The sequence below is a fragment of the Notolabrus celidotus genome, chromosome 13 (assembly GCF_009762535.1).
Source record: "Notolabrus celidotus isolate fNotCel1 chromosome 13, fNotCel1.pri, whole genome shotgun sequence".
Lineage (NCBI taxonomy): Eukaryota > Metazoa > Chordata > Actinopteri > Labriformes > Labridae > Notolabrus > Notolabrus celidotus.
The window spans coordinates 25,646,668-25,673,430 of NC_048284.1; the positions used below are offsets into that span (position 1 = coordinate 25,646,668).

A 26,763-nucleotide genomic window follows, 5' to 3' on the forward strand; every position below is an offset into this window, starting at 1 on the left:
ATGTACATTGTCCTTTAGTTCATTAGATGGAATACAACTGCCTGCCCCTTAATTATGATTTTGCCATGTATGACGCGTCTCAAAATGGAGAACTTTGTCATCCACCTTTTCCTGAAAACTTTGAATGTTGCTTATAATTCTTAAAACTTGTCAAATTTTTTAAATAATAAATGGCAAAATGATGATGATTTTGAGTTTTAAGCCTTGGATGTCCTTAGTTGTGCTAACCAGCAAGTTATCCCATGCAAACTAAATAAACTGGTACGGTTATCCATTTATGCTTAACTGCAGTTTTGTAACATTGTCTTGGTAAGCCTCTTAGGGTGTTAACGTTAACATTTGGCCCAAGAACTGCCAGATAATGCTGCAGTACTACTGAATCTTATTCCATTACATTAGCATCTCATGCCCTCAACTCTCACATTACTTGCAGAATATGTCACGTCTCAGCTGTCACACTTTAGCCTATTTCTACAACCTGTTGACTTCAAGGGGCTAAAGAGGTGATATATGTAGTAATTTGCTTAGCTGGTTATGAACCAAACTGAACCACTGCTACATGTTTTTTTTGTGATGCTAATAACCACTTGCTGTCAAGGCTACCTTGATTATATTTCCCAGGGCAGAGAGCCTATATAAAGGTTACATTTGAGTGCTAGAAGACAGCAGGATGATATTTTTTCTTATAAAAAACTAAAAATGCAGTGCAGAGGAAGATTTAAAGGTATATGGTGTGCTGTTTTGTCTACAGGGGAAGGTAAGACTGACAGCAAGCGTTCCTCATAGTAGCTTTAAACTGCCGAGTGGACATCACAGTTTGTTTTATAGGGAGCTTTTCACATCGCTTCTTGACTCTTGGTTTTTTTCAAAGTACAGGCTGGCTCTCACCACGTTTTATTTTGTCTTCTAGCGATAGCAGAGACCTGACCTGGCTCATAAATCAATACATGCCTCTGTCAGTTAGAAGATCTGTCTGTCGTGTGGACAGGCTGTTGAGCATATATGTGTGGATTACGACAGGGTGTTTTCTTTCTTATTTATGTGTGTGTGTGTGTGTGTGTGTGTGTGTGTGTGTGTGTGTGTGTGTGTGTGTGTGTGTGTGTGTGTGTGCGCGCGCGTGTGCGCGTGTGTGCGTGTGCGCGCGTGTGTGCGTGTGTGTGTGTGTGCACGAGAGAGAAAGAGTGAGACAGCCTGTGCAATTTAAAATTGAGTAAAACAATGCAGAGCCAAGGTTTCATTACCCTCCAGGCTTCTGTACCCACACAGTCGACAGCTTGTTCATGAAATGGATTTTACAACAGCCCTAAAAGCAACACAGACGAGTGTTGGATTTTTACAGCAGTGCACTGCCTAGCGAGATGAACGGCTCACTGATCTCACACTGCTTCTACATGAATTTTTCAGCATATCACATGGATCTTGACATTTTAGCGAAGCTTCATCCAATACTATTATGATACGTTTCTGTTTGCATGGGTTAGCTAAGCTACAAACATCAACTAAAAATCTCCCCTTCACCTACTCTTCAAAGTGAAAAAACAAACAAATGCAGGTGCCATGTGGGATTGCATCATTTACAGGTACAAACCCTCTCTCGTGTGATGCTTTAAAAACTCTCTCACCTACAGCCTCAGCATTTCCCTAGACGCAGCCAAATGGTTTGTGCATTTCTGAGGCCACAGGGCTATTTTTTTCTTTTAAAAAGCTGAGGTGTCAAAACAGGTATGTCATGGTTGGATGCCCTTTTTAATCTGTCTCTCTCTGCCCAGGAGGCTTCTAGTCTGCTGACAGTCTTCCTTCTTCTTTTTGCTACTCTAGCTCTGGCTTCCCGCTCCTTTCTCGGCTTCAAACAAGGGAGCAGAATAAGTTAGACCCAGCAGCCTTAAAAACCATCGTTATGATTTATGATTATCACATAAAGATATGTCTTGTAGCTCAGAGCGTGGGCACATGTACATGTTTTTATTTCAGTGTGGTTTCAAATATTCTCTTTTAAAAACAAAACTGTAATATGGAGACGAGAGCTGGCATTAATAGAGCAGAGTTTCAAGGCAGCAAAGTATGTTTACATTTCCACGCCATCACCTGTCACTCTACGGACGTTGAATGCAGCTGGAGCCAGGCATGTGAGACATGTTTGTACATGTTTCCCATTTATAATATAAAATGAACATGCATGCATGTTTCATTTCTAAATCAGGTGCACCTTCTCCCAAGAGAATATTGATGTAAATCTGCTTCCCACACACACTCATTAATCTTATTGAAGCATCTGTATCATAAATGAAGCCGTCAGGAGGAGATAAAGCATAAAGAATGCAATCGTCCTTTTGTGATGTTCTCTCTGAACACAAATTGAAACAGCCTTCCTTTCTCATGTTGCTTTTATTGGCTGCATTAGATCCCTGTATTTTAAACAGCACATTTTTCTCCTTCTTTTCCATTCGCAGAGTCATCCATCCTGTCCTATGACGGCAGCATGTACATGAAAGTGGTGATCCCAAATGTCATGCACACTGAAGCCGAGGACGTCTCCCTCAGGTTCAAGTCGCAGCGGGCGTTCGGCCTGCTCATGGCTGCCACATCACGGGAGTCGGCTGATACACTGAGGCTGGAGCTGGACAGCGGGAGAGTCAAACTGACGGTCAACCTAGGTATCGTATAAACCGTCAATGCTGGGCCACCTCCCCTCGCGTTCACGAGGAGGCCTACGTGTTTCTGTGATTTATTTTTTCGTTCAAACGGTCCTGATTTTTGCTCAGACTGAATACATACTAAACCAGTTTCTGTAGTTTGTCTTTGTAGTTGCATGTTTTGTTTTTGACTTGCGTGAACTGGTAATTTTTTTTTTCTGCCTTGATGCTAAGATGTCTTTGTAGAGTTTAATGTCCATCAATCTTACACTTCACTACACAGAGTTATCGACGCTCTGCAGCACATCTTTTGAACAGATCATTTTAGTCATGCTCATTATTGTGTAGAATTAGGATTCTCTAGAGCATAGCATTTTGTTTTTCAATTCATTTAATAGATGGCACTACATCAATTCAATCAATTCAATTAGCAACATTTTAGATTATACTCTGCCATCTATTCAGAACTGCAGGTAAGCATCTGTAGTGCTGCAGTGATAGTATGCATTCTTATCGTGTGGGTCTGTCTCTGTGGTCTTTTTATTTATTTTTCCTCATGATAGCAGGTCCATGTTACTCTCTGTCCATTAGTAACCCTTGGTCTAGCTGGCATCTCCCATGCCTTGTTCAAAGATGGCACTCACCCCTTCAAAGGCCCTGAGCCTGCGGCCCGTCTGGCAAACAGCCCGATGCCACAGCACCCAGCGTGCCTGCAGATGGTGGCATGAGTGCTACATTTAAGTAGAGTGCAGGCCTTTATACCAGCCTAGAGTAGAAAATCTTCACATGAGACATATGTTTTCACACAGAATATTTGAATGGAACTTTTGACAGAACTAATGTACAAAGTTACCACAGCTGCTAAAAACATGGAACATATTTAGTCCTTATTTCATGTTTTTAATGAGCGAGATGGTCTTTTTCTATATATCCAAATGACAGAAGTTAAACATAAAACAAAAAAGTAGTATCAGTCAGTTCTCTAGGACTTTAGGTCTCTGTATGGTGTTGGTGCTGCGTGGCTCGAGGCTGTTTGTTCCCACTTTTCTGTTGCGGTTGACGGCACATGACCAGCCTGGTCACATGGATTTCTGCACCTGCCAAACACAGATCCAACACTCTCCCTTACATGGAGATTTCAGCCTCAGTTTTCACAACAAATGCTTTATTATTGATTGTTTTTTCATGATGCAGTGCGTTAGCTGTCAAACGTTTCGGCCTCAGCTGCCAGGTTGCAAAATCGATGTGGCCATGGAAACTCATGCGACCATTTTGAAATTCAACAATAGAACATAAAGTTGATGAGAAGAAATAAGACTAGCATGATGCTTTCAGCAACATTGTCATTATGCCCAATGAGACAACAGAAATGAACTCAGTTTAATCCCAACAATTCTATAGAGCAGAATTGGCTTAGTATAATTGGCTATGAGATTGAAATTCTTAATAGATATGGATTCAATTGGATTTTTCCTGCATAAGTAAAGTAAGATTGACAATCAGTAGCCAGCCAGGCTAAAATGGCCGCTGGGGTCATGTGTCCGTCCCCGGAAGGTGGCTTTTCTTGCTCTTGGATGTCTGCAGCTGTAACCTTGAAGGATGCGATTTCATCTGTCACTTATTCTCCCCTCCCCATCTAGACTGTGTCAGGATAAACTGTAACACCAGTAAGTCAACACTCTTCTTCTGCAGCCTTCTTCCTTCAGCCAATGTTTGATTATAGCCTGTGTGCTAGATGTAAGGGCAGGAATGTGTGAATGTAGGGGACCGATAAGAGGATTTCCCAGATAAGAAGGGGGGAAGTAATAGCCAGAGATCAAAGTTATGCAAATGAGACTTAATGTTCTTTATATTTTTTAAATGACCCATTTTTAAAATGAAGTCAGGGACCCACATCTTTATTGTTCCCTTTTTGCATATAGCTACACACTTACATTTACTATTCCAGACTCTATGGGCAACATTGTTTACCCAATTACTCTGTCATATATAGTGTGTGTCTCACTCACTTTGTGTACTTGCCCTTCTCCTTTAAACACACACTGCAGTATATATACCTCTATAATGTGATACACATGGAGTGTTAGCCATGCTCTTACTCATGAAAGGAACTCTTATTTTTCATTATTTTTAAAAGCCCTGCAGAGAGAAAGAGCCACATTACTGGTGAGAGATTAATAGAGAGAGGAAAGGAGAACAAAGGCTAAAAAGGGTTTACATGTGTGTGTGTGTGTGTGTGTGTGTGTGTGTGTGTGTGTGTGTGTGTGTGTGTGTGTGTGTGTGTGTGTGTGTGTGTGTGTGTGTGTGTGTGTGTGTGGACATATTGGTGCACATGCAGTAGAGAAACAGATTAAATATCTTAGTTTTGTTGTTATGAGCTTGATTTTGGATGATTTTTATCATAAATTTTAAATACATGCGAACAAAAAACACACAACTGGTTAAAATAATAAATTAGATGGAATTTATATAGAACTGAAGTGGTTTGAAAACAATAAGATGATATATTACCCTCTCTGCTGGTAAAACGAGGGCAAAACACCAGCATTATAGGTGAACATAGGACAACATCATTTAAGTCATCAAATTAAAAACCTGAGTCTGTTCTTCAAATCAATTTTTACTGACCAGAGTGCTGCGTATTTGGATTCCAAATCCACGGTCAATATTAGTCAGCAGATTCAGGATTTTAAATGAGCAGCTCTGGCCTGCAGAGGACATCAGTGTGCCTCTGGTGCCCTCTAGTGGTTAATTAAAGCAACACCTCCCACTCTTTCTGCAGGCATACTGTAAGACATCTGCAGCAGTGTTTGTGATTTTCCGTCTTGTTTTATAAAACTGTATCATATTGAAACAGCTTATATAAGTCGCCGTGTAACATTCAGGGTCAGCTCCAAACTTAAAATCAAAGGAAGTTGGGAGAGAGAGAAAGAGAGGGAGAGGGAAGGGAGGGAGAGCGGGCAGAGAGAGCTCTTTTTATTAATTATACATGAGCTCTTGCGTTGAGTGTAAGCTTTTGAGTCCTTTCCTGAGTAACAGTAAATCCCTAAATTTCATTAAGCTGTCAGTTGCAATTTCTCTTAGTTTTCTTTTTGCTTTTTAAAACCAACCATTTGCTAGTTTGGAAAAGAAGAATCCTCCAAATGTCTGAGTCTTATTTTAAGAGTAGAACAACACAGACATATGTTTGAAAAAAACTGCATGTATTCAGAAGCCTTTTCCTGCCAGTCTGTTACATCTGTTGTAAGAAACAAAGAGTTGTTGTGTACGTGAGCTTCCCCCATCCCTTTAACTAACTAACCCTCCTCTTCAGGCAAAGGTCCTGAGGTTCTTTATGCCGGACAAAAGCTCAACGACAATGATTGGCACTCAGTGCGAGTGCTCCGCCGTGGTAAAAACTTCAAACTAACCGTGGATGACGACGTGGCTGAAGGTATTAACCCTTGTGGAATAATTTGACTCTATATTTCACTACACATTGTGCATGGCCACGCAATTTAGTTTTTTCAGGAGTTTTGTGGGCACTAGTCACCATTTTGTGTTATACTCTGTCTGACACATGCCATTTTCTTTGGCTGTGATCATTTCTAGTGTCAGCCTTCTACTTTGTGCCTTATAATTAATAGTACAGTCATACTGACCAAATGTAATTATCCTTGGTCTCCACATTTTCTTCCAAATTAAAGTCTCTTTGCGTTGTCGTTTTTACTTTCAGCATTTGTTAGTTTTTATTACATCTGCATGACACAGAGTGAAGCTGGGCTGTTGTAGGGACGAGGTTTGCTTGCAGTATCCTTCCTCCTCCTCCATCCCTTCATCCCTCGCCTTCTTCTCCTCTCTCTCCCCTCCTCCACCTAAGGTCAGATGTTGGGCGACCACACCCGTCTGGAGTTCAACAACGTGGAGACGGGAATCTTGACAGAGAGACGCTTTGTGTCGTCTGCTCCCTCGTCCTTCATTGGACATCTTCAGGTATAAACTGTAACTCTCACTGTAGCTGTCATTGTTTGTTGTTTTGACTCCAGTCATCTTATCTGAACTCAGGTGTCTTCATGTAGTATGTATATGCAGCTTTTTATGTGCCTTAAATTATTTTTGTCACAGTCTGGCTACCTCAAACACAAAGCTATAGGTTGGTCATTCACCACCTTGACCCGTGATGTTATTTAGGAAATCTTAACTTTTTTCTGACGACACCATCTCTCACCAACTCTCCCCACAGAGCCTGAAGTTTAACGGTATGCAGTACATCGACATGTGCAAGAACGGGGACATCGACTTCTGCGAGCTGAACGCCCGCTTCGGCATGCGATTCATCATCGCTGACCCCGTGACCTTCAAGACCAAAGGCAGCTATCTGGGCTTGGCTACCTTGCAGGCTTATACCACAATGCACCTGTTCTTCCAGTTTAAAACCACCTCGCCGGACGGATTCCTCATCTTTAACAGCGGGGACGGGAATGACTTCATTGCTGTCGAGCTGGTCAAAGGGTGAGTTTGTAAGAAGACTGGAGACGGTTATCTTGAAATGCTGACGTGGGATGTGACTTTTTTCCTGTTTTTTTTTTTTCAAAGATTAGTTTCTGGGCTTTTAGTGCCTTTATTTGAAATATAGGACAGAGGTTAAAATAGGAAACTGGGAAGAGAGAGCTAGGGGATGATGTGCCACAAAGGGCCATGGATCATATTTGAACCCAGGTTGCCTGCTGCAGAACTGTAGCCTCTGTGCCACGTGACTTTGTTTCTGTCATGTACTTTAAAGTCCTGGTCAAACTGTCAACTCCAAATCAGTTTCATCTTTTGTGAGCTTAGTCGTCATTTTGTTGTGACGGAGATAAGTTAGGCATATTTGCAGGCATAGTATTCATAGAGTTTCTCACATGTATGAAAAGATGGATGGCACGACAGCTCCTCAAACATGAAGCCAAAACATTTAAAGCTCCCCCAGTTAACTGGCTGCAGTAAAGGTCATAAAGCTGGCCTCCTCCATGTTATCATGGGTTGAACTATAAAATCAAAATACAGGTCAAATAAAATGTTCTCAAGTGTTGTAATAGTTGGTTCTTATCTTTCTCATTCATGATTTTTTTGTGTTATTTGATACTAAAAAATGGGATAAAGCGACATGACTGAGTTGTGTAAACAAATGTGGCTCCTGCTTCACTGTCTGCATTGAGGTAGCAGAGTAGAGGTGAAACATAATCACCATCATCAACATGAGATATTGCAGTGTCTGTTCCTGGAGTTATGTTGGCGTCAATTTTGTGCAACAGGAAGGAAGTGGAGATGTGTCGTCCATCATTTTACGCAGTCAGTGGATTTTCCAGTGAGATGAATTAGTCTGAGGAGATATACAGAGATGTTCAACAAACCCTGATGTGTACGTCTTCTTTGCTTCCAGCTTCATCCACTACGTGTTCGACCTGGGGAACGGGCCCAGTCTGCTGAAGGGGAACAGTGACAACCCACTGAACGATAACCAGTGGCACAACGTGGTCATCACGCGCGACTCTGCAAACACACACACTCTCAAGGTGGATGCTAAGTCGGTCACACAGAATGTCAACGGAGCCAAGAACCTCGACCTCAAAGGTACCAAATCCTCACGTTTACAGGAATTTAGATTATTATCTTCATGGTGAAGGTCAAATAACATCTTTTAATCCCTATGTCACATTTAAATCCCCTGCAGGCAAACCACACACGACTTTGACTTGCATTAGACTCAAGTCATAAATCTGAAACCTTTGACTCAACAATATTCAGAGAGCTTGACTTTGGCTCTAGTTCTGCAGGATTTGACTTCAGTGATGGAAAACACTGTTAAAGAAAGTTTTACAGCAAATCATCTCTTCATTTTCTTGACTGAGTATATTCTATAAATCCAAGATACTCTAACATTTTAATTAAACCTCCTCATATAAATTTTTACTGCCTGGCATTAAGCTGCCTCGCTTAAAATCACCCTGACAGCAGCCAATCATGTGCAGGCATGAGAGCAGGTAATACCTCCGACTGTCACATTCAGATGCTGCTCCGCTGTGGTCCACAAAAAATAGAAGAGATCTTACAACGTTCAGCTCAGAGATGACAAATGAGATAATTAAGTCAGGGGAATTTCATTAGCCTTGTTTTACAAGTGGGTGATGGGGAAGACTATAACTTGTGTGGAAATAGTTTTATATGTAAACCCAGAGTAAGGCTCATTTATGTTTACATACTACATTTGTATGCCCTACATAAGCATACTATATGTTAATAAGTGAGCTGAATTGGCTTTTTGTTTGGACTGGGCAGACTAATGTTTTCCTCCCTGTATAGCCATTGTGCTTAGCTAAGGTGCTAAGCTACTACAGCTGAGTATAGATAATGGAAGGAGCTCTTTCTGGGCCAGGTGTGTGATCCCAGAGAGGCCAAAGTTATTTTGCAATAATAGCATAAGGTTTGTCATCATACTTAGTTGGGAGTTTTATGATGTTATTTTCAGAGATGTGGACATTTTGCTAGTGTTGTAGTACTCGAGGCTGGTCTTGGTCTCGAGGCTGCTTATTTAAGGTCTCGGTCTCATCTTGGAATCGAAAACATTTTCATTCGGTCTTGTCTCGGTCTCGGACTGGGCGGACTCCGTATTTTATATCAAGACCAGTCGAGACCACCACTGATGCACTCTGTGTCCCTGGCATTACTGTGATGAGAAAAAAATTCAACTTAAAGACTCAACAGAAAGACAACTAAGACAAAACCAAACCTAGTTTGTTGCTGTCAATAGTTTTCAAAGCAAACGTAAATAAAATAAACAGAAGTCTTTTATTTTGTTTACTCATGATAATTTTTCATTGATATATATGGTCTTGGTCTTGTCTCGGTCTTGCCCTGCCTTGGTCTTGGTCTTGACTCTGTCTCGATCCCTAAATGTCTTGGTCTCGGTGCACTCTGGTCTCGGACATGTCTTGGTCTTGGTTAATGTGGTCTTGACTACAACACTACATTTTACACAACATCAGTTTGAACTGCAGCCCTTGCAACACAGCGTCTGTTCACATTGGCTGCAAACTACAACAGAGGAGCATGAGCCAGGTCACCGCAGGATCAGACATTTTAGACACTCATTGCTAGATTTTTCTCCCTTAAAATGGCAGAATGGTTGTTTCAGTCTTCTAATCTAACTTCAAGCAGGCATGTGAAATTTTTTTTTGAATTATTCCTTTAACAAACATTTAGGATTTCTGCAAAGTCACTGTACAAAATTGTGTATATATGTTTAAAAAATTGGAAACAGCATGACTTAAGTGCATGGAAGGTTGACTGGTTGAGAACTTGAACTTGACTTGGGACTCAGGAGCTAGGACCTCAAAGTCAACATCAGAGAATGTAATAACTCCATCCCAGCACTGTATACTGGTGGCTTTTTGAAACACAGAGATGTAGATTTTAACAGTACATTTAGAAAGTTAAGTTTCCTCTACAAGTACTTTATTTAGCTGGGGGAAAAAGTCAGGATGTAAAGTTTGACTGTAACATAAAAACAAGGAAGCTAAATTCACATATACAGTTAAACTTATTCATTTTCACACTCGTCCTGCCTTCTACATCCCTCCCCTCAGGTGACCTGTTCATCGGAGGTCTTGGACCCAACATGTACCAGAACCTCCCTAAGCTGGTGGTCTCTCGGGAGGGTTTCCAAGGCTGTTTGGCCTCAGTGGACCTGAATGGCCGCCTGCCAGACCTCATCAACGACGCCCTTTTCCGCAGCGGGCAGATTGAGCGTGGCTGTGAAGGTACAGATGGCCTGCAGCGTATAAGAATCATGACCTGCTGTGTAAGATTTATTAGTCTAATTAGAAAGCTCTTTAGAAGCCCTTAAAGCCACTCGCTGGCTCTGTTAATCCCACTTATTTTCTTCTTGTCTGCTAGGCATGTATCACAGTTTAGAAAACGCTTTACATTTGTCTTTCTGTTTCTTTAATAATGGCTTGTTAACTTTTTATGTTGCTGCACTTTATCTTAAGATGAATAGAAGTACTTTGATAAAAAAGAGTTTCTGTTTAACAGGATTATGAGAGAGAAGGAAAGTAAAACAAGTAAATAAAACATGAGACATGATGTTTGTATAATGTTTAACAAGGTAAGATACAAGTTTTGCCAACTTTCTTTTGAAATCAAACACTCCATGTGTGCCTTTTTTCCTTCTGTAAAGTTCCCTCTGAGGGAAACTTATACAACATTTATTCAGAATGCAATAAGCTGCTAATAAGGTGTTTTAATAACAATAATTTCTTTATTGTTGTGATTTTAGTGAGTGTCAAAACAACATACAGTTGTTTCCACCCTGTTAACCACTGCATACTGTCATACCAGAACTATCTGGACCTATTCTGCGCTCAAAGCATCATTACTTTTTCCAAATTAAAACTTTATTGTACTAGAATACATATGATGCTCTTTAACCTCTAGAGGGCAGCAGAAGCTCAAAGTAAGTGATCAAATAAGTACAACACTGCAGCTTTTTTCAACAGAACCTTTGTCTCTGAGTTGTGGAAGCCGAACACATGCTGACATCTTGTTTTGCAAAAAGAGAAATAGGATCTTTATAGGATTTCTGGTCAGGCACTCAACCTCACACAACCTTCTAATATGTTTCACTCTGCCAAAGTGACAAACTTTTACACGCACTAACAATGCTGCTCCCTCACTAACCTTTACTCTTGTTTTCCGCTCTGCTCTGTTCTGTTTGTTGTTTTCTTTCTGCGCTAACAAAGTTGGTTTCACCAAAGCCGACCTGCAAGGTAGAGGGTTAAATCCAGCCTCTCGGAGGCCTGCTCGCCTGAAAGCCTGCTGTGTGCAATGCATCGTGGGTGTCACCATGGCAATAATGTCCCCTTGGTGCCGCAGAGGTGACTCGCTCTCTGAAAAGATGAGTTAATAGATAGAGAAAGAGAGAGAGAGGTAGAGACTGCTGGCAGACAAAACAACTGATTAAGCAACAAGAAAATAAATAATGCATTTTTCATAAGGCTACTGCTGCACTGTGAGTGTGGATGTACATACGTATATATATATATTTGACGAAGTTGCACGTCATTGAAAGACACCATTAAGTTAACTGTAGGTCAGAGACTTCATGTTCTTGCAGTGTAGTTACATGGCCGTTGTTCAGACAGTCTGTAGGCAGAGGCAGACACTTTGTATGAGTTCTGTGCTCTTGTATGAAAACGCCAGTAGTGACACATTACAGGGGGAGGGTGTAGACAGCAGTGAGAGGCTGTCACTGCACATCTAAGCACCGCCAGTGTGCTTGCTGATGTATCAGACCTCTCTCTCTCTCTGTTTTTCTTTTTTTTTTTTCAAAAAAGCTATCATGCTATCCAGATGAGAGTATTTTTCAGAGAGCGAGCGACCTCCTGCTGCAGCACTCAAACACAGCAAAATCCTCTGTTGCTCGCACTGACAAACGAGCACCGCTGTGTGAATGCAAACATGGAACCCACACTAACGTAGACGTACATGTATGCTCTCAGTGCCTGGTGGACTACCTTTACCGTACATTACACAGTAAATGCACTTTCAGCTGGCAAACTGAATCTGTCTTCCACTCTTCTCTTCTTTTGTCTTGCACAGACACCTGCTCTTCAACACGTGCATTTGTCTGCCTTTCTGTTTCTGCTGGTTTCATTTGATTTGATTTACTTTCGGTCGTCTCCTATGTGGTTATCAGAACGTTTTTTTTTTTTGTCAAGGTTTCCCCCCAGTGTCTCTGTCAAGACTCCGACGGGGAATTGTTTATCTCATTATCTATGCTGTGCGCTTGTCCTTATCTGCATTCCCTCTTAGTATAAGTATTCAAAGGTAGTAGCCATGTGTGGTGTAGAGGAATAGCAAACACACATCCAGTTTGACTTTGAATACCCTCCTCAACTTCAGTCTGACTAAAGTGCATACACAAGGATATGCACGACATGTTCCTCAGCCGTCTTTATATTGTTTAATTCTCTCTTCATGAATATCGTCTGTTTAGTGTGTTTAGTGTCAGCCTTTAGTGTCACAGTGAATAAATGTTTGAAAAGCAGATAGATAGAAGCACTTAAAGCTGTTTTATGAAGATGTGTGTTATTCTCTGCTGTCTTTATCTGAGCCATTCGTTAAAAGGTTCTTCTTTCTGTGCGTCCTGTCTTGCTTGTTCACAGAGGGAATGCAGCGTTTGAAGTTTTACTCTGATAAAACTTTTTGAAATCACTCGTTGGAATGATAGTAAACTGCATGCCTGTCCGATTGCACACACTTTAAAAAAGAGAAGAAAACGAAGGGATGTTGACAGTGCCATCACATCAGCCTGGCTGGGGCCCGACTCATCTGCTGTTACAGATTTCCTCAATGCAGATTAGAACTACACTTGCACCCTTTTCAGCTGGCTTTACAGTAATTAACTTTCAAATGCAGAAGCTGCCGCCGCTTGAGAAGCGTGCTGTTGATCCTCTGAAAACCTGGCGCCTCAGCCTTCAGTTTGCCGCTGGGATTGCTGCCTTACCCAGCATGAAACAGGATTCCCCGGACTGTTTTTAAGCGTGTTGTACTCCGGGTCAGGCTTCCTGTGGTGGCACTGTTTACTCCTTCTTCTGCTGTAGATCTATCTCTCTCTAGAGTGCATTTTTTCTGCATGGGTTCTGCATTGTTAAGGCTCAGAAGTAGCTCTTTACTGTCGTTTAACTGCTTTCCTGTGGCATCTCTCCTTCTTCGTCTCTCTTCTTTCTCAGGCCCAAGCACAACCTGCCAAGAGGACTCGTGTGCCAACATGGGTGTGTGCATCCAGCAGTGGGAGAACTTCACTTGTGACTGCTCAATGACGTCCTACACGGGCTCTCACTGCAACGACCGTGAGTACTCAAACGTTACCTTTACTTGTGTGTCTTGCACGTGCATTGAGGGAGCGCTCTGCGATTTGTACATGTCTTGGTTGATGTATGAGTCATGGGGAGCATCAAACGGCATGCGAAAGAGTCATGTGATTTATCTTGTAACTTTGAAGGGCGCTCTATCAAATCTGAGGAAATTACTCGAGCGACATCCCTTGAGTAATATCAGCAGCAGCTTTGAGACAGAAGTTGCATTAGGGCCTTACACTGCTCTGGATGTTGTTGGCTTTGACTTTTTGATGCAAGCTCAAGTGTTATTTGCTGTTTTACTTCATTTCCCTCCCAGAAGTTCTTATCTCAGCCTACATGAATCAGAAGTTTTACCAAACAATAACCTTCTTTGTGGATAATGCGGCCCCTTGTTAAAGCAAACAAAAAAAACCTTGTTTACCTAGATGTTGACAAGTAAGCTAGCTCTAGCTCAGCATGCATCCCCTCCAGACATCTTGTGTAAGCTGAATATAATCAGCAATACACTGATTTTACTGAGCAGCTGCTTTCCTCAGTTCTGTAGAAGACATGTCTGGAGATAAGTTTCTCCCGTTAAAAGAGCCACTAACACTGTAGGGTCATTTGAGACTCTGTTAAGCTCACAGCCCCACCATGTACGAAGCTAATGTTGGTGCAAATGTGCAATATCCACAAATGTGTACACTTCACAAAGCATTCTGAGATACCTAGCACTGCGCAACAGGCTAGAAGTGACACTTTTACCAGTCTGTCTCCCTCATTCTGCCATGATTATACATCTGAAGAACACGATAACATACTATTAAGTTAACAAACCATGTAGGGAGCTGATTGGATGAAATGACTCCACAGTGCACCCCAACAGATGAAAATCATCGCTGGGCTGACTGAAGCAAGAACAAACCACCACCACCACATGCATTTGCAGATATTTCTAAACAGACATGAAGCAAAAGTCACATGTGAACAGACAGCCAATGGAGAGGATTGCCCTTAGTTGTAGCTGAAAATGTGTGTTTTCAGCTCTTGGGACAAAACACTTTGACTTTTCAGCCATAAATAAGCATGTATTATTATCATAAATTGTTCTACATATTTGAAAATCTGAGTTCTGCCCATTTGTGGATCTATTTAGACATTTGAAAGTTGTGTTGCACCAATATGAGCTCCGGAGCTCTGCTGTTGAACCTGCATTAATCTGCCGAAAGGGGTCCAGCACTAAAAAGCTATTAAACATGCCGAGATTCCACTGACAGATAGATAGTGGTCCTCTTAACTTGTGAGTCAAATGGTCAACTTTAGCAAGCAGCCTTGAGAATATTGAATACGTTTTTGCTGATGCCAAAAAATGGGTTAAGAGTGAGGTCATCTGCTGCCACTGCACATATTTGACCCTGTTAGTGAATAGAATTGCAACATTGATTTAATGTACGAGTGCTCCTTAAAGGCACGCTCATTTAGCAGACCAAACACAGTTCTACAAAACTGCCATTCTGACACGAACATGACCTAACCAGAGCCTGGTCTTTTATGTGATAATATACAGACATTTCAGTCTCTCAAAAGTTCAAAAACACGTGTATTTGATTTGGATGCACCTCTGGAGCTTCTCCTTCCTGGCTACAAACTGTGAGTATCATCTCCTCGACTCAAGGACTCCCAGAGCTGGCTCACTCATGTGTTTATTAAGCTTTTGTTGAATTTGCTGCTTGAAAGCAGAGCTGAAAGCATCCTGTGATCTTTAAATGAAGCAACAAAGAGATGCCCGCTTTTTGTTGAAGATTTTTTTTTTCTTTGCTGCAGTGCAGGCGGTTTGTTGGTACAGGTCTGCTTGATGTCCCGAGCATTCACTTACTGGGCTTCGGAGTGAACGGCTGTGACTGATGGTGTGTAAAATATCCACTTCTGCCTCAATTGCCTTTTCATAAACGCCCTTCAAATCGCTATCATAAGAGTTAAAGTGTGAGTTTGTGCGCGCGTGTGTGTTAGTACGTGTGTGTGTGTGGGATCTCTTATCCCCATGACGACAGGGGACTTCCCCTCAGTAATCACGGTTGGCGGTCTTTCATTTAGCGGTTAATAGCGGGGGCATACTGCTGCTGGGCCAGACTAATGAGGTGGTAGAGGCTGTTAGAGGAGCTGCTCTCTGTGAGCGCCGGCATCCCCTAATCAGCCAGACCTTTCTAATGTTAGACTCAGCCGCTGTCTATGACTTTATATCCCTCAAATCCTCCTTTTTCTCTCTTTCTGTCCTTTTTATCTCCTTTTTCCCACCCCCACCCCTGCAAAAGATCATGTGATGCAATAATTTCTATGCAGTGCGAGTTATCGACTCCAGCTCTCTCTCACTGATGGGAGCTGTTTTTATGTGTTAATTAGTGATGAGGAACCCTCATTAATTCACCTCCAGGTGCAGCCTGGGAGGACTTACAGGGAAAGTTCATTGATTTCCTATCAGCTCAGAAATATTTCTTCTTGAAACACAAGAGTTTGGACAGTAACTTATTTAACATCTCATGACATCGCAGGGTGAAGTCTTAGTTTGCCTCTCGCTGGTTTCGCAGATTAATGCTCACCATTATTGACTGGGCTCCCAGAGCGTATAATAGCTTCCTTAACTGTGCGTCATGGGCCTAAATTGGAATTTTGCAGCTGATTTTTTTTTCCTTTGGGTGCTCTTTCAAGCAGTTTCTTTTCATTTCCTGAGCTAGAAATAAGAAAATAAACAATAAAGAGAAATGAAAAGAGGAAAATGCAAAGCCAAGCAAGCAGGAGGTTTAGTTTGGGAACATTTCACTCAAGTTGACATTCCAGAAAGTGCCGACAAAGTCTACATGACACTGTCTGGCTGAGATAAAGGGTCTAGTTTACTGCAGTAGCCCTGACTCAATCTTCTGATGTTGACTCCGATGCTCACCTCCATCCCTGTGAGCCTTCATGCACCACCAGGTGGCAGTAAATCCACAAGCAGGACCGCACTGTGTCCCTCTGTGCTGGAGAAAATGAGATGCAATCCCCCGAGCATGAAATCAGCTTTCCTGTTATTTTCCTGCGCTGCTTTGCCTCTTGTACTTCTCTACAGTTATGGATCATAGAGAGAAAATTGTGCAATCTCCCAAATAAAGCAAAATCAAATGTAGTATGTACAATCATATTGCCAACAGTTTTATAGCTTGATTGGAGTGGCTTGATAAAAATAAAAACACTGAATGCAGCCTTTGCCTCGTGTTCGCGTGTGTGTTCTGTTCCACTGCCTTTTATTCAGTGAGCACAGCACTGAGAGAGAGTTTTTAATTAACAATGTGGGAGTGGAGCTTCTCCCTCTGTTTCTCTCGCTCTCTCCCTCTCTGATAGCTGCCAGCAAATATCAGTAATTGTCTGCCTCTCTGACTCCGTCTCTACCCATTGTCCAAATGAAGAAACTTGAACAAAGTAAAGTGAACATTTCTGCCAGTTAAGCCTCTCGCAGTTTCATCTGTGCCGATTGTTAGCGTCAAGCCTGTGTGCCCTCTCTGCACTTCTCTTTTGTAGCACACAGAGCTCTAGGTGGCAGAGAAAAAAAGAGGGGGAAAGAAAAAACCTCAGGAGGCGAGAACTATCTCCGCTCCTTCCATTTATTCTCGTGTACCCCCTTTGCGGGGCTCTTTGCAGCATACAAGCCATTTTCAGAGCCACTTGGACAATCTGGAGGTGCATGTCGTGCCCAGCGCTGCTTAAAAAAAGAGGGGGCGGAGGGGTGGACTCTTTTTATAGCATTTTCATCCTGCTTGGTTCTGGCTCACTGCTTTTGTCATGCTCATCTCCATCTCCCTGTCGTCTCATATCCATCCTCCCCTCTTTTTTTTCCTCTCTCTTCTCGTCTTTTCTCACTCCTCCTCTTCTTCTCCCCTCTTCTCTCCTCTGTTTTCTGAACGGAACTCTCCCTGTCAGCTTCTATGAATACCGCAGAGTTTCATTTCAACATCCAAGGACATGGAAGCTGTGGGCCGAGCAAGACGAGCAGCGGACACTCCTCTTCCACATCCAGAGCAATTACTCAACTTATGTAATAGAATTATCTCTGCAAAGGTCGCTTGCATTGTTCCACCGTCGGGAACACGGTAAACAAACAGAAAAAGAAAGAGTGGAGAAATAAGAGGAAAAGCTTAAGACAGGCAGCAGCAAACTGTATGTCAGCTTGAAGTCAGCATCAGTGATTGTTTAGATAGATTAAGTGATGAATGTATCTCTGTCTGTGCATTGATCCCAACCAACCCTCTACTCAACCCAATGTCCTTAATTTACTTTTCCAGGCGTGCTCAGAGGGCTGTAACCATATCCGGCTAACTGCTTACATAAACGACAAACAACGCAGCGGCGTTGCTTCCTTCTATTTAAAACAAAGTAATCATGGCATTCGCCTCGTAGTCATTTCTCTCCCACTCGTTGGGGAGAAGAGCGAGGAGAGAAAAGAAATGGACAAAAGAGGCGGGGGGTGAAGAACAAGCTGTGTTTCCTCTGGTCCACAGTGTTCTACTGAGTAGAAAACCCACAATAATAACAGCATTTTCCCTCTATTGACTGATGTGACTACTCTACAGTATTAAACTCAGAGGGGGGGAGAAATGGCAGAAACACAATGGTGCTATTCACTTTGACATGACGTCAATGATGAGTGGAGGTTTTCAGGATAAACAAGCAAATGAGAAAAGAAATGCACACACAATAAGGCACGCACACGCTGCTGGTATCTATAGACCTTCTCATGAATACCAGAGGAGTTTTCATTGGAGTTGAATAATTTAACCTGCTGTCTCTCCTAATGGGATTAAGTAGCTGAAGCTGGCTGGGACGGGCTAGCAGGTGTCGAGCTGGGGTCAGCTGGCTTTAAAGCACAACACGGTAACTATTAGCATAATTTCAGTTGGACACAGATGTAGTGGTGGTAATTTAAAAACCTGAATACATTCACAACTTTTTCATTCAGCAAAGGGAGTCTATCAGGATAAATCTTGAAAATAGGGCAGTAAGTATAACCCCAATTCCAGTATCCAATATCATTACAAAATTCAAAGAATCTAGAGAAATCTCTGTACTAGATGGACAAGGCTGAACACCAATGATGGATCATACAGCCCCTAAGCTGTATTGCATTAAAAAGAGACATGGCTCTGTGGTAGAATTCACTGCATGGGTTCAAAACCACCACAATGCAGGTTAGATTGTACCATGCAAAAGGTTTTAAACCACATAGAAACATCATCCAGAAATTCAGGCTACTTATCTGAGTCCAAGAGCATTTCAGATGGTCTGAGGCTAAGTGGAAAACTGCAGGAAAACCCTGTGGTATGTGACGAATCAAAATCTACCTTTTTTTTGGAAATCATAGACAGCAGGTCCTCTGCTCCAAAGAGTAGAGGAACCATTCGACTTGTTATCAGCACACAGTTCAAAGGCCAGTATTTGGGATAGTATGGGGATGCACAAGTGCCCATGGTATGAGAGCACCATTAATTCTGCACACTTTATGCAGGTTTTGTAGCAACATGTACTGCCATCCAGCCATTGTCTTTTTCAGGAAAGACCTCGCAACAGCATGGCTCAGCAGGGAAGACTTCATTGAATTAAAAAAAAGCATATATTTTTCTTAAAACTATGATACTCTACGGTTTCAACATTGAAAGGTTGTCTTTGCACTATTTTATATAAATTATAGAATCCAAATGATTTGAGAACCTTCAAATTCTGTTTTATCAACATTTTACCCAGCACCCCAACTTTTGTGAAAATGCCTTCCTTCTTTTTCTTTTCTCAAAAGCTTACAGCAAGTTGCCAGCATGTTAAAGTACCTTTGGCGAAAGTGGGCTTATAAGTGGAGCATAGAAATATGAGAACATTTGCCTATAAATACCACAGGTGGTTGAGAAATGGGCCAAAGAGATCCATAGAGAATGATTTGCGCTCTAGGCATAACCTATCCCAAAAGCACACTTTTAAATGGTCTCGTCTTCTTTGTTGTTGTAGCTGAGACGATTAAGTTAGCTTAGAATTCCCATATGACCGAGGCATCACATGACCATGTAGCACTAACAGCCGATTAAAGATTTGACAGCTGCCTGTGGTATCATCTCAAAGAAACACGTTTTGAGTGATGCAGGATTGATGCTTAGAGGAACCTGATCCTGTTGTTGTGAATCTGTGGCTTTGAGGAGAACTGTGCTTGCCCAACATAAACCCAGCGGAACCGCCCCAAACGGATACAAACACATTAGCACACACACATTAAGTTGTCCCTTCAAGATATACAATCTCTCTTCCCCTCTCCATCACTGTATCTCTCCTCCTCCTTCTCTTATGATATCTGTATTAGAACCAGAGCTGCATGTCCAGCCTGAGGGGGTCTAACAAGCTGGCCAGCTACTGGCTGATCAAGCTAATGATGCTTGCCCAGCACTGCATCATGTCACTGTGATAAGACTGGATGTCACTTGTGTCAATCGATGTGTCACCTCTGTGCACAGAGCCGCGGTATAATTGGATATATGCAGTGCTGCGGAGCCTAAGTGCCTCAGGGCCAGAAAAAAAAAGAATGTAAAACCTGTATTTAAAAAAAAAAAGATGAAGGCTTGGAATGAGAGATGTTACTCCTCATGAGTGTCAATAAAGGAGGTTTTGAAGAAAATTTGCTTTTTTGAACCATTTATATTTAGTTTATGTGTTGCTGTAAATCTCAGCTGAGACTCTTATTAAAGGATAATGTCTGGGAAGTTGACTTAAAGCTGCACTATGCAGTATTTTATCTAGACAGTGGATGAAATTACCAAGTGTAGGATGAAAGGCGTCACTTGTAATGACAAACTATTCACAAGAATTATCTGACTCAGCAGTTTCAGTCAGCTTGATAGACTTTTGCTGTTTCACCTTGTTGTTTTGGTTCTTCGTTTCCAAACTCTGTCATCATGAGTGAAAAAAAATCTGATGAACGACAGCTCTGATGATTGGCATACCTTTGTTTTGTTTTTTAGTAACAGATTCACTCACAGATTTTAAGACAGTCTCTTTAGAATTGTCATGTTCACATATTACCCTCTGTGACACAATGTTTCTCAGCTGCTTGACAGTTGTATGACGTCTCTGCTGCATTTATATCAATTATCCTAAAATGTGCCATCATTTTTCCTCAATTGTTGAATTGTCTGGTTTACTTTGGAACCACTTTGTCCCAGACAATCACTGTGTCTCACCATCTAACGTACCCCTGGTGCTGTAGTTGTAAATGTAAGCTGGCATTGGTAATGAGGCATGCACCTGCTTTACAGATACGAGGTGTCGTCTACTTTTGTAAACAAATATTGGCTACTAAGAACAAACGTTTATCCCACTTTCTTGCATGCATTCCAAGGCGGAACAAAGTAATGTATTCAGATCAAGACAATAATAGTCATAACCACGTAATACCCCAGTCCTAAAAATAAGGTTATGGATGTGTTTTCCACTTTTGCTAGAGCCAATTGTTTTTCCACTCCTAAATGTCTTGAACTCCAGACTGATATGGATTTTTCTTTTCATCATTTGAAATGTTAAAACCATTAATATTCTTATTGAACATGTCTGTAATATTCAAGTTAGCAAACTCATGCTGTAGTTGTTGCACACAGGAGAAGGTGTTGTCATGGGATGAACAAAATCACAACTTCATTAATGTCTGTGTGAATAGAACTGCTTCAGACCTTCTGCAAACTACATTCGTGAGCCAAACACAGAGATTTCATATGGAAAAAGAGAGAGGAAGAGAGAGTGACTGAGAGAGGGAGAGAGAGAGAGAGAGAGAGAGGAATGATTGAGTTGAACACATTACAGATAGTTACGATGAGGGGCATCCATCTGTTTTTGGTGCCAGGCGGGTAACCTTGAGGCTGTCACCGCGTTCCCGGCACCCACTCTGGCCCTCTCAGGCTGAGAGCCCAGCTACAGACACATCCATCAACACATGTTCTGAGACACATTTTAGGAGCACCAGCAACCCATACAAATCACCCAATCAATAGCTAGAACAACTCATCTGAACTTCAGGGTTTTGGGCACAGGCATGTCTTGAGTAAGTGCAGCTCAAATGCATGTTTTCTTTAGGCAGCTGTAAGTTTTCTTTTCGCTCTGGTCTTGAGAAAACGTGTCAGTCTTTCCTGTTATTCTTTGCTTCTACAGCAGCAACATGTTACCAAAGTGTAAATGAAATAATATAGACATTGACATGACAGTGTTTCTAAATCTATATTCAGTTTTGACAGGCCAAACAAAAATAAGTAATTTTTCAACCCCACTCTGCACTCTATCGCACCAAGTACGTACAATAACCTTCCCTCTCTGTGGCACCAATTTAGATGTGCACAAATGAAAAAGGGAGGTGTGTTTGTTTCACCTTACAGATCTTCTTCTTCTCTTTTTTTCTGTCTTTTTCTATCAGCGATGAGGCAGAAACTGAAGGTAGTCATCACTTAAAGTGGACTACAAAGAATAAAAGCTCCCCTCAGTATAGGGTACTTCATTCTCAGTTAATACACATTTTATATCAGATGTCACTCGGGCTGTTTATCTGACTGCAATTCAACAAGTGCAGGGCGGCTTAGATGGACATGAAAATTGGACCTGCTGTGAATTTTATTCCTACTGATGGACACCTATTCTCTCCTACCTCACATCCAGGCTGTTAAATTGGTCATTCGCTCCTTTTTTCATGCCATTTTCATTATGTGGCTTTATGATTACAAGGTAGGTTTATACACAGGGCTTCCATATCATTCTGTGACTTCAGTTTCCATAGTGAGGTCAGTTATGACAAGGTTGTGGGATGAATTGGTTTGACCCTTTGAGCAAAAGAGAATAGATGAAATTGCACAGTTTGATAACTTACAGCCATTAATTTAACACTAAAGGGCTCTCAGCAGAGTAACCTGTGTTGTATCTAAAGGGCACTTCTAGGGAGAATGTGCTCTTGTGAGGAACACTGAAGACGTCCATCACATGAAACTGATGGTTTTCACCAGGTGAAGGCATTTTAAAGGCAATTACCTCTGACATTTGTATTTCATAAGAGGACAGGCTGTCCACACTTACTCAGTTCACCCCATGGGTAGAGTGGAACATGCTGCCATCCTGCCCAGATCATTTAAGTGCCACTTAAGAGCCCAACCACTGCTGTTTAATTAGTTGTAGAAAATCTCTGTCAGTCCTTCTTAGCAGCTTTAATACTTATAACTTGAACATGACACGTGACTCAGTGGTTAATTACTTAATTTGAGCTGTTAAGATATAAGAGCGACCTTCTTTGTTATGTGACTGATGGAAAAATGAAGTTTTCTCATTTGCCATGTGTTTAAATGTATCAAATCTAATGATTACACTCTAAATCTAAAGGTCATCCTTGACCTTCCAGTCTCCAGGTACATTGTTCCAAAGCATTTTCTCAAGTGCAGATGTATCATACAGCTGAGTTTCCGCATGTCTGTTTGCAGTCCATATGGAGAGCAAAAGTGGGCAGAATGTAATCCACAGTCATTTAACATCTATGAATGTGTGTATGCAGTGATGAGAGTGTTGGTGGGCATGTGCATGTTGTAAATTGACCGGTAGTTAAAGAGAATATATGAGCAAGGAACTTTAGTAGGCTTTTCACGCTGTTGTTTATCGCATTATTTTATTTTAATCACATGCTATTTTGTCCCCTTCGGCACCCCACAGAGGCTGTCGCAGGTCCTACCTGCTTCCCTCTGCCGCTGTGATGGAAAATAACAACACCTTTGCACTTTTGAATGGCACTTTCCCTTTAAAGAAGCACACAAACCATAAGTGATAGGCACTTTGTGTCAAACTGATTTAAAATTTCACAAGCATACTTTGAGTTGAAGCTACCACCAATGAGCTAAGCATACAGGTGCAGCTAATAAGAGTGATGGCATGGAGAAAATAAAGTCCATGTCACTTTTACTTTGACTGAAACTTTCCAGCTCTAAGTGGATCCACTGTGCCAAATTCAGATGATATAGAGTTAGTGTACTTACTGTTTAACAGCCGTCCTTTATGACAGCAGGCTTGGTTGTCTTTCTCACAAAGAATACTTTTGTTGATAATTTAGAGTTTATCATATAATGAATGTAAACAGCATTAGACAGCTGTTGTAGTTCAGAGGACATCACGATGTTTTCACTTTGCCCTGCAAGAAAAACAGATAAAGTAGCAAGAGACAGTTTGACTTGTCTGTTGAAAGGTAAACAAATTATTTTGACTTGACTGTACAGTCATTTTACAATTTGCTGGTCGTCCCTTTACAGCCTGTTTATCCAATTCAAATTGTCCAAACACACAAGATGGGAGTGATGCATGTTGTGTTACTGACATCTGACTAAACACTGCATCATGGTGTTTAAAGCTAGAACACGCCACATGCTCACTGCGTAATGCTCCCCGCCTGATAATTATCAAACTCTCACTCCGTGTCTCTGTCTTTATTCTCTCTATCCATTCTGTCTTTCTACCACTTTGCTTCACACATCCTTTTTTTGTTCCTCTTTCTCAGTCTCATTGCTAAATCCCTACAATTACTGTGTCAGCAGCTTCCTAGTTCATCACTTAGCCCCCACAGATGGTGCTCACAGACTTTCACGGTACATAGTTCTAACTTGCTCATCATGTTTAAGGCTATTTCCCACAGATATTCCACCTGCCTCCATAGGAGCCATCAAGGTAACGACTTTGATAAGCTTCCTGCTGTCTGTAGTGCAAACAGGCCCCTAGTGACAGAGAAACACAGATGGAGACATTTATATATGTTGTTTTATTTTTGTTGATGGAATCAACAAAGATATACCTTTTATTTTAAAATTTGACTTAAAGACCATGTTCTTATGTACTGCAGGGGCCTTTCAGACACATTAGACTTGCCAGGTAACCTCTTGCTGCATGCATATTCTGCAATAGGCTTTATACTAAGAAAAGAAAAGATAAAAGTAAAGTACAAAAAAACAACAACAGTGCATCTGATACAATAAAATATAAGGAGTTAATGCAGAAGAAACAGAGTATACAGTAACAATAATGGTACTGTAAGTAAGTGCTGTAAAAAATTAAATAAAATTGAATGTTGTAAATGCCGATATTGTCATGTAAGTTAAATTCCACATTTAATATAAAACTAAATAAGCAGTGCCCTGGAATATTTAATCTATGTGGTCCATTTTGTCTTCATTATTGTGAGACCAAAGTCCTCAAGACACTTGTGTATTAGGGTTAAGAATCATATATATTTATATATATATATATATATATACATACAACAATATGTACACTGTGTACAATATACAACTTATTATTGTATATTTAACATTATTTGATAGCAGGCCTTCATACATGTTTTACCCTGTTAGTAAGACAAATAACAATAAACAACATCGCCATCCAAAGTTTGAAATAGCAGTTTTTTGCTAACTACTGCTTATTCACAGCCTGACGCTGCTTTGCTTTGAACACAATCAGTACAAGGACAAGGATCCCTTATCAGACAAACAGAAACAAGTGGCTACACCAAGTGCAGTTGTTCTTTTACTTTGAACTGGCTGAATGACCTTACAAAACAGAATACAAAGAGCTAGCTGATAGCTGCATGCATTTCTACCATGACAACGTGAATTAAAACACTAAAAACAATTATATTTTTTCCAATTTTAGTAAACTTCAGCAAATGTCTGGTTATTCTGTCAGGTAGTTTGTAAATCTGTCACTCAGAAGGTGTCTCCTTGTCGTCTCTCCCATGATGTCAATGGACATTTCCTTTTAATAATATAAATCACTAGTTTCATATACAGGGAGTATTTCCTTCAAAGTGGCTCATTTTCATCCTACTTGAGGAAACATGACACGGAGAAATTGCTCAGCTCTCAAAGGTCATCATTCATATTCATTATACAATAGCCTGAATGAATATGTGATTCTGATTTGCTCAAGGGTTGTTTATTAATTTCACATAACAGCACTCTGACATACTGTAGTGAGTCCTTATCTGTCTTTCTCCCAGTGCTCTGAATTCATCACCTTGTGCAGATACTCTCTGCAAAGATGTTGAATTAAACCAAGTGAAGCGTTGCAACATGGAAAAAGAGTATTTTGGCCTGACCGTAAAGCTTTTACTCTGGAGGTTTGAACTCTGCTGTAGCAGAAAGGACGAGGATAGCCATGGGTTGTTGCTGTGCTAACATAAAACCACCTGCTCCCTGACTTCTTTTTTACCTACAGATCCTGGTCATACTTGTTTTCTAGCCATAAAAAAACAGGCTGACCAAGCTGGGATCAGATATATAGGGTTACAATAATAATCACAGGACATAAAATATTATTAATCAAACCCGAAACCCATTAAAAAAATCTGTTAAAATGTAGAAAGTAAACTCACTACATTTTGTTTAACAGAGCAATTCCTGACATGTACCCATTAGAGGATTTAAATCTGTTCTTTATAACTGTTTTTGCTGTTGTATTTTAAGAGAACTCAATCTTGTGACAAACAGCTTCTGAATGGAGTGAAGCTAATGAGCCATTTGCTGCTTTAATAGGCAAAAGTGAGGTAAGGTCACAAAATCACACATTTCAGTTATTCATTCCGAGTTTTGAACACAAGTTTCTGCCTCCTCAGTGACCTGTTACCACCTTCTACGCAGCTCCAGAGAGTATAATGAACTGTATTAGTGTGTCATTTTGTTTTAATGTCTGTAATGGAGCCCACTTTCCCTCCTGGCTGAGTTGGATTTCTGTTTTTAAAAATTGTGATTGATTTGAAATTTGAATCCGGCCCAGTTGTTAAAGTTTGGCTCAGTCAACAAAGGAGTAAGGAAACTGTGTTTGTCCAGTCTATGGGTACCAATTACCACATAGAAACTAAAGCAAACATTGAGCCATACTTGACACTATATCCATGACTGGAGTACAGTTTCAATGTAGCCCAGTGACAGTACGTAATATTCAAACGGCCTCCCACTTTGAGTCTTAAAGTTACCACACCTTTTTCGCTACCCATAGCCCCCCCCCCCCCCCCACCACCACACACACACACACACACACACACACACACACACACACACACACACACACACACACACACACCCACACACACACACACACACACACACACACACACACACACACACACACACACACTCTCTCAAAGTAGGACACTGATGCCATTTAGATTAGTATCCCATGTGACCATTGCTGACATGAATTTG

The 26,763-nt window shown here is 41.2% G+C and overlaps 1 protein-coding gene across 1 annotated transcript in view; it reads left to right on the forward strand.

Moving 5' to 3' along the window:
• Positions 1–26,763, forward strand: part of LOC117824170 (neurexin-3b) — a 258,052-nt gene that overhangs the window by 52,726 nt on the left and 178,563 nt on the right. Inside the window, exons 5-12 of the mRNA XM_034699575.1 lie at positions 2,451–2,654; positions 4,274–4,300; positions 5,947–6,066; positions 6,493–6,605; positions 6,856–7,124; positions 8,035–8,225; positions 10,238–10,411; positions 13,385–13,504. Of these exons, the coding sequence (XP_034555466.1) occupies positions 2,451–2,654; positions 4,274–4,300; positions 5,947–6,066; positions 6,493–6,605; positions 6,856–7,124; positions 8,035–8,225; positions 10,238–10,411; positions 13,385–13,504 (1,218 nt within the window). The remainder of the gene's footprint in view (positions 1–2,450; positions 2,655–4,273; positions 4,301–5,946; positions 6,067–6,492; positions 6,606–6,855; positions 7,125–8,034; positions 8,226–10,237; positions 10,412–13,384; positions 13,505–26,763) is intronic.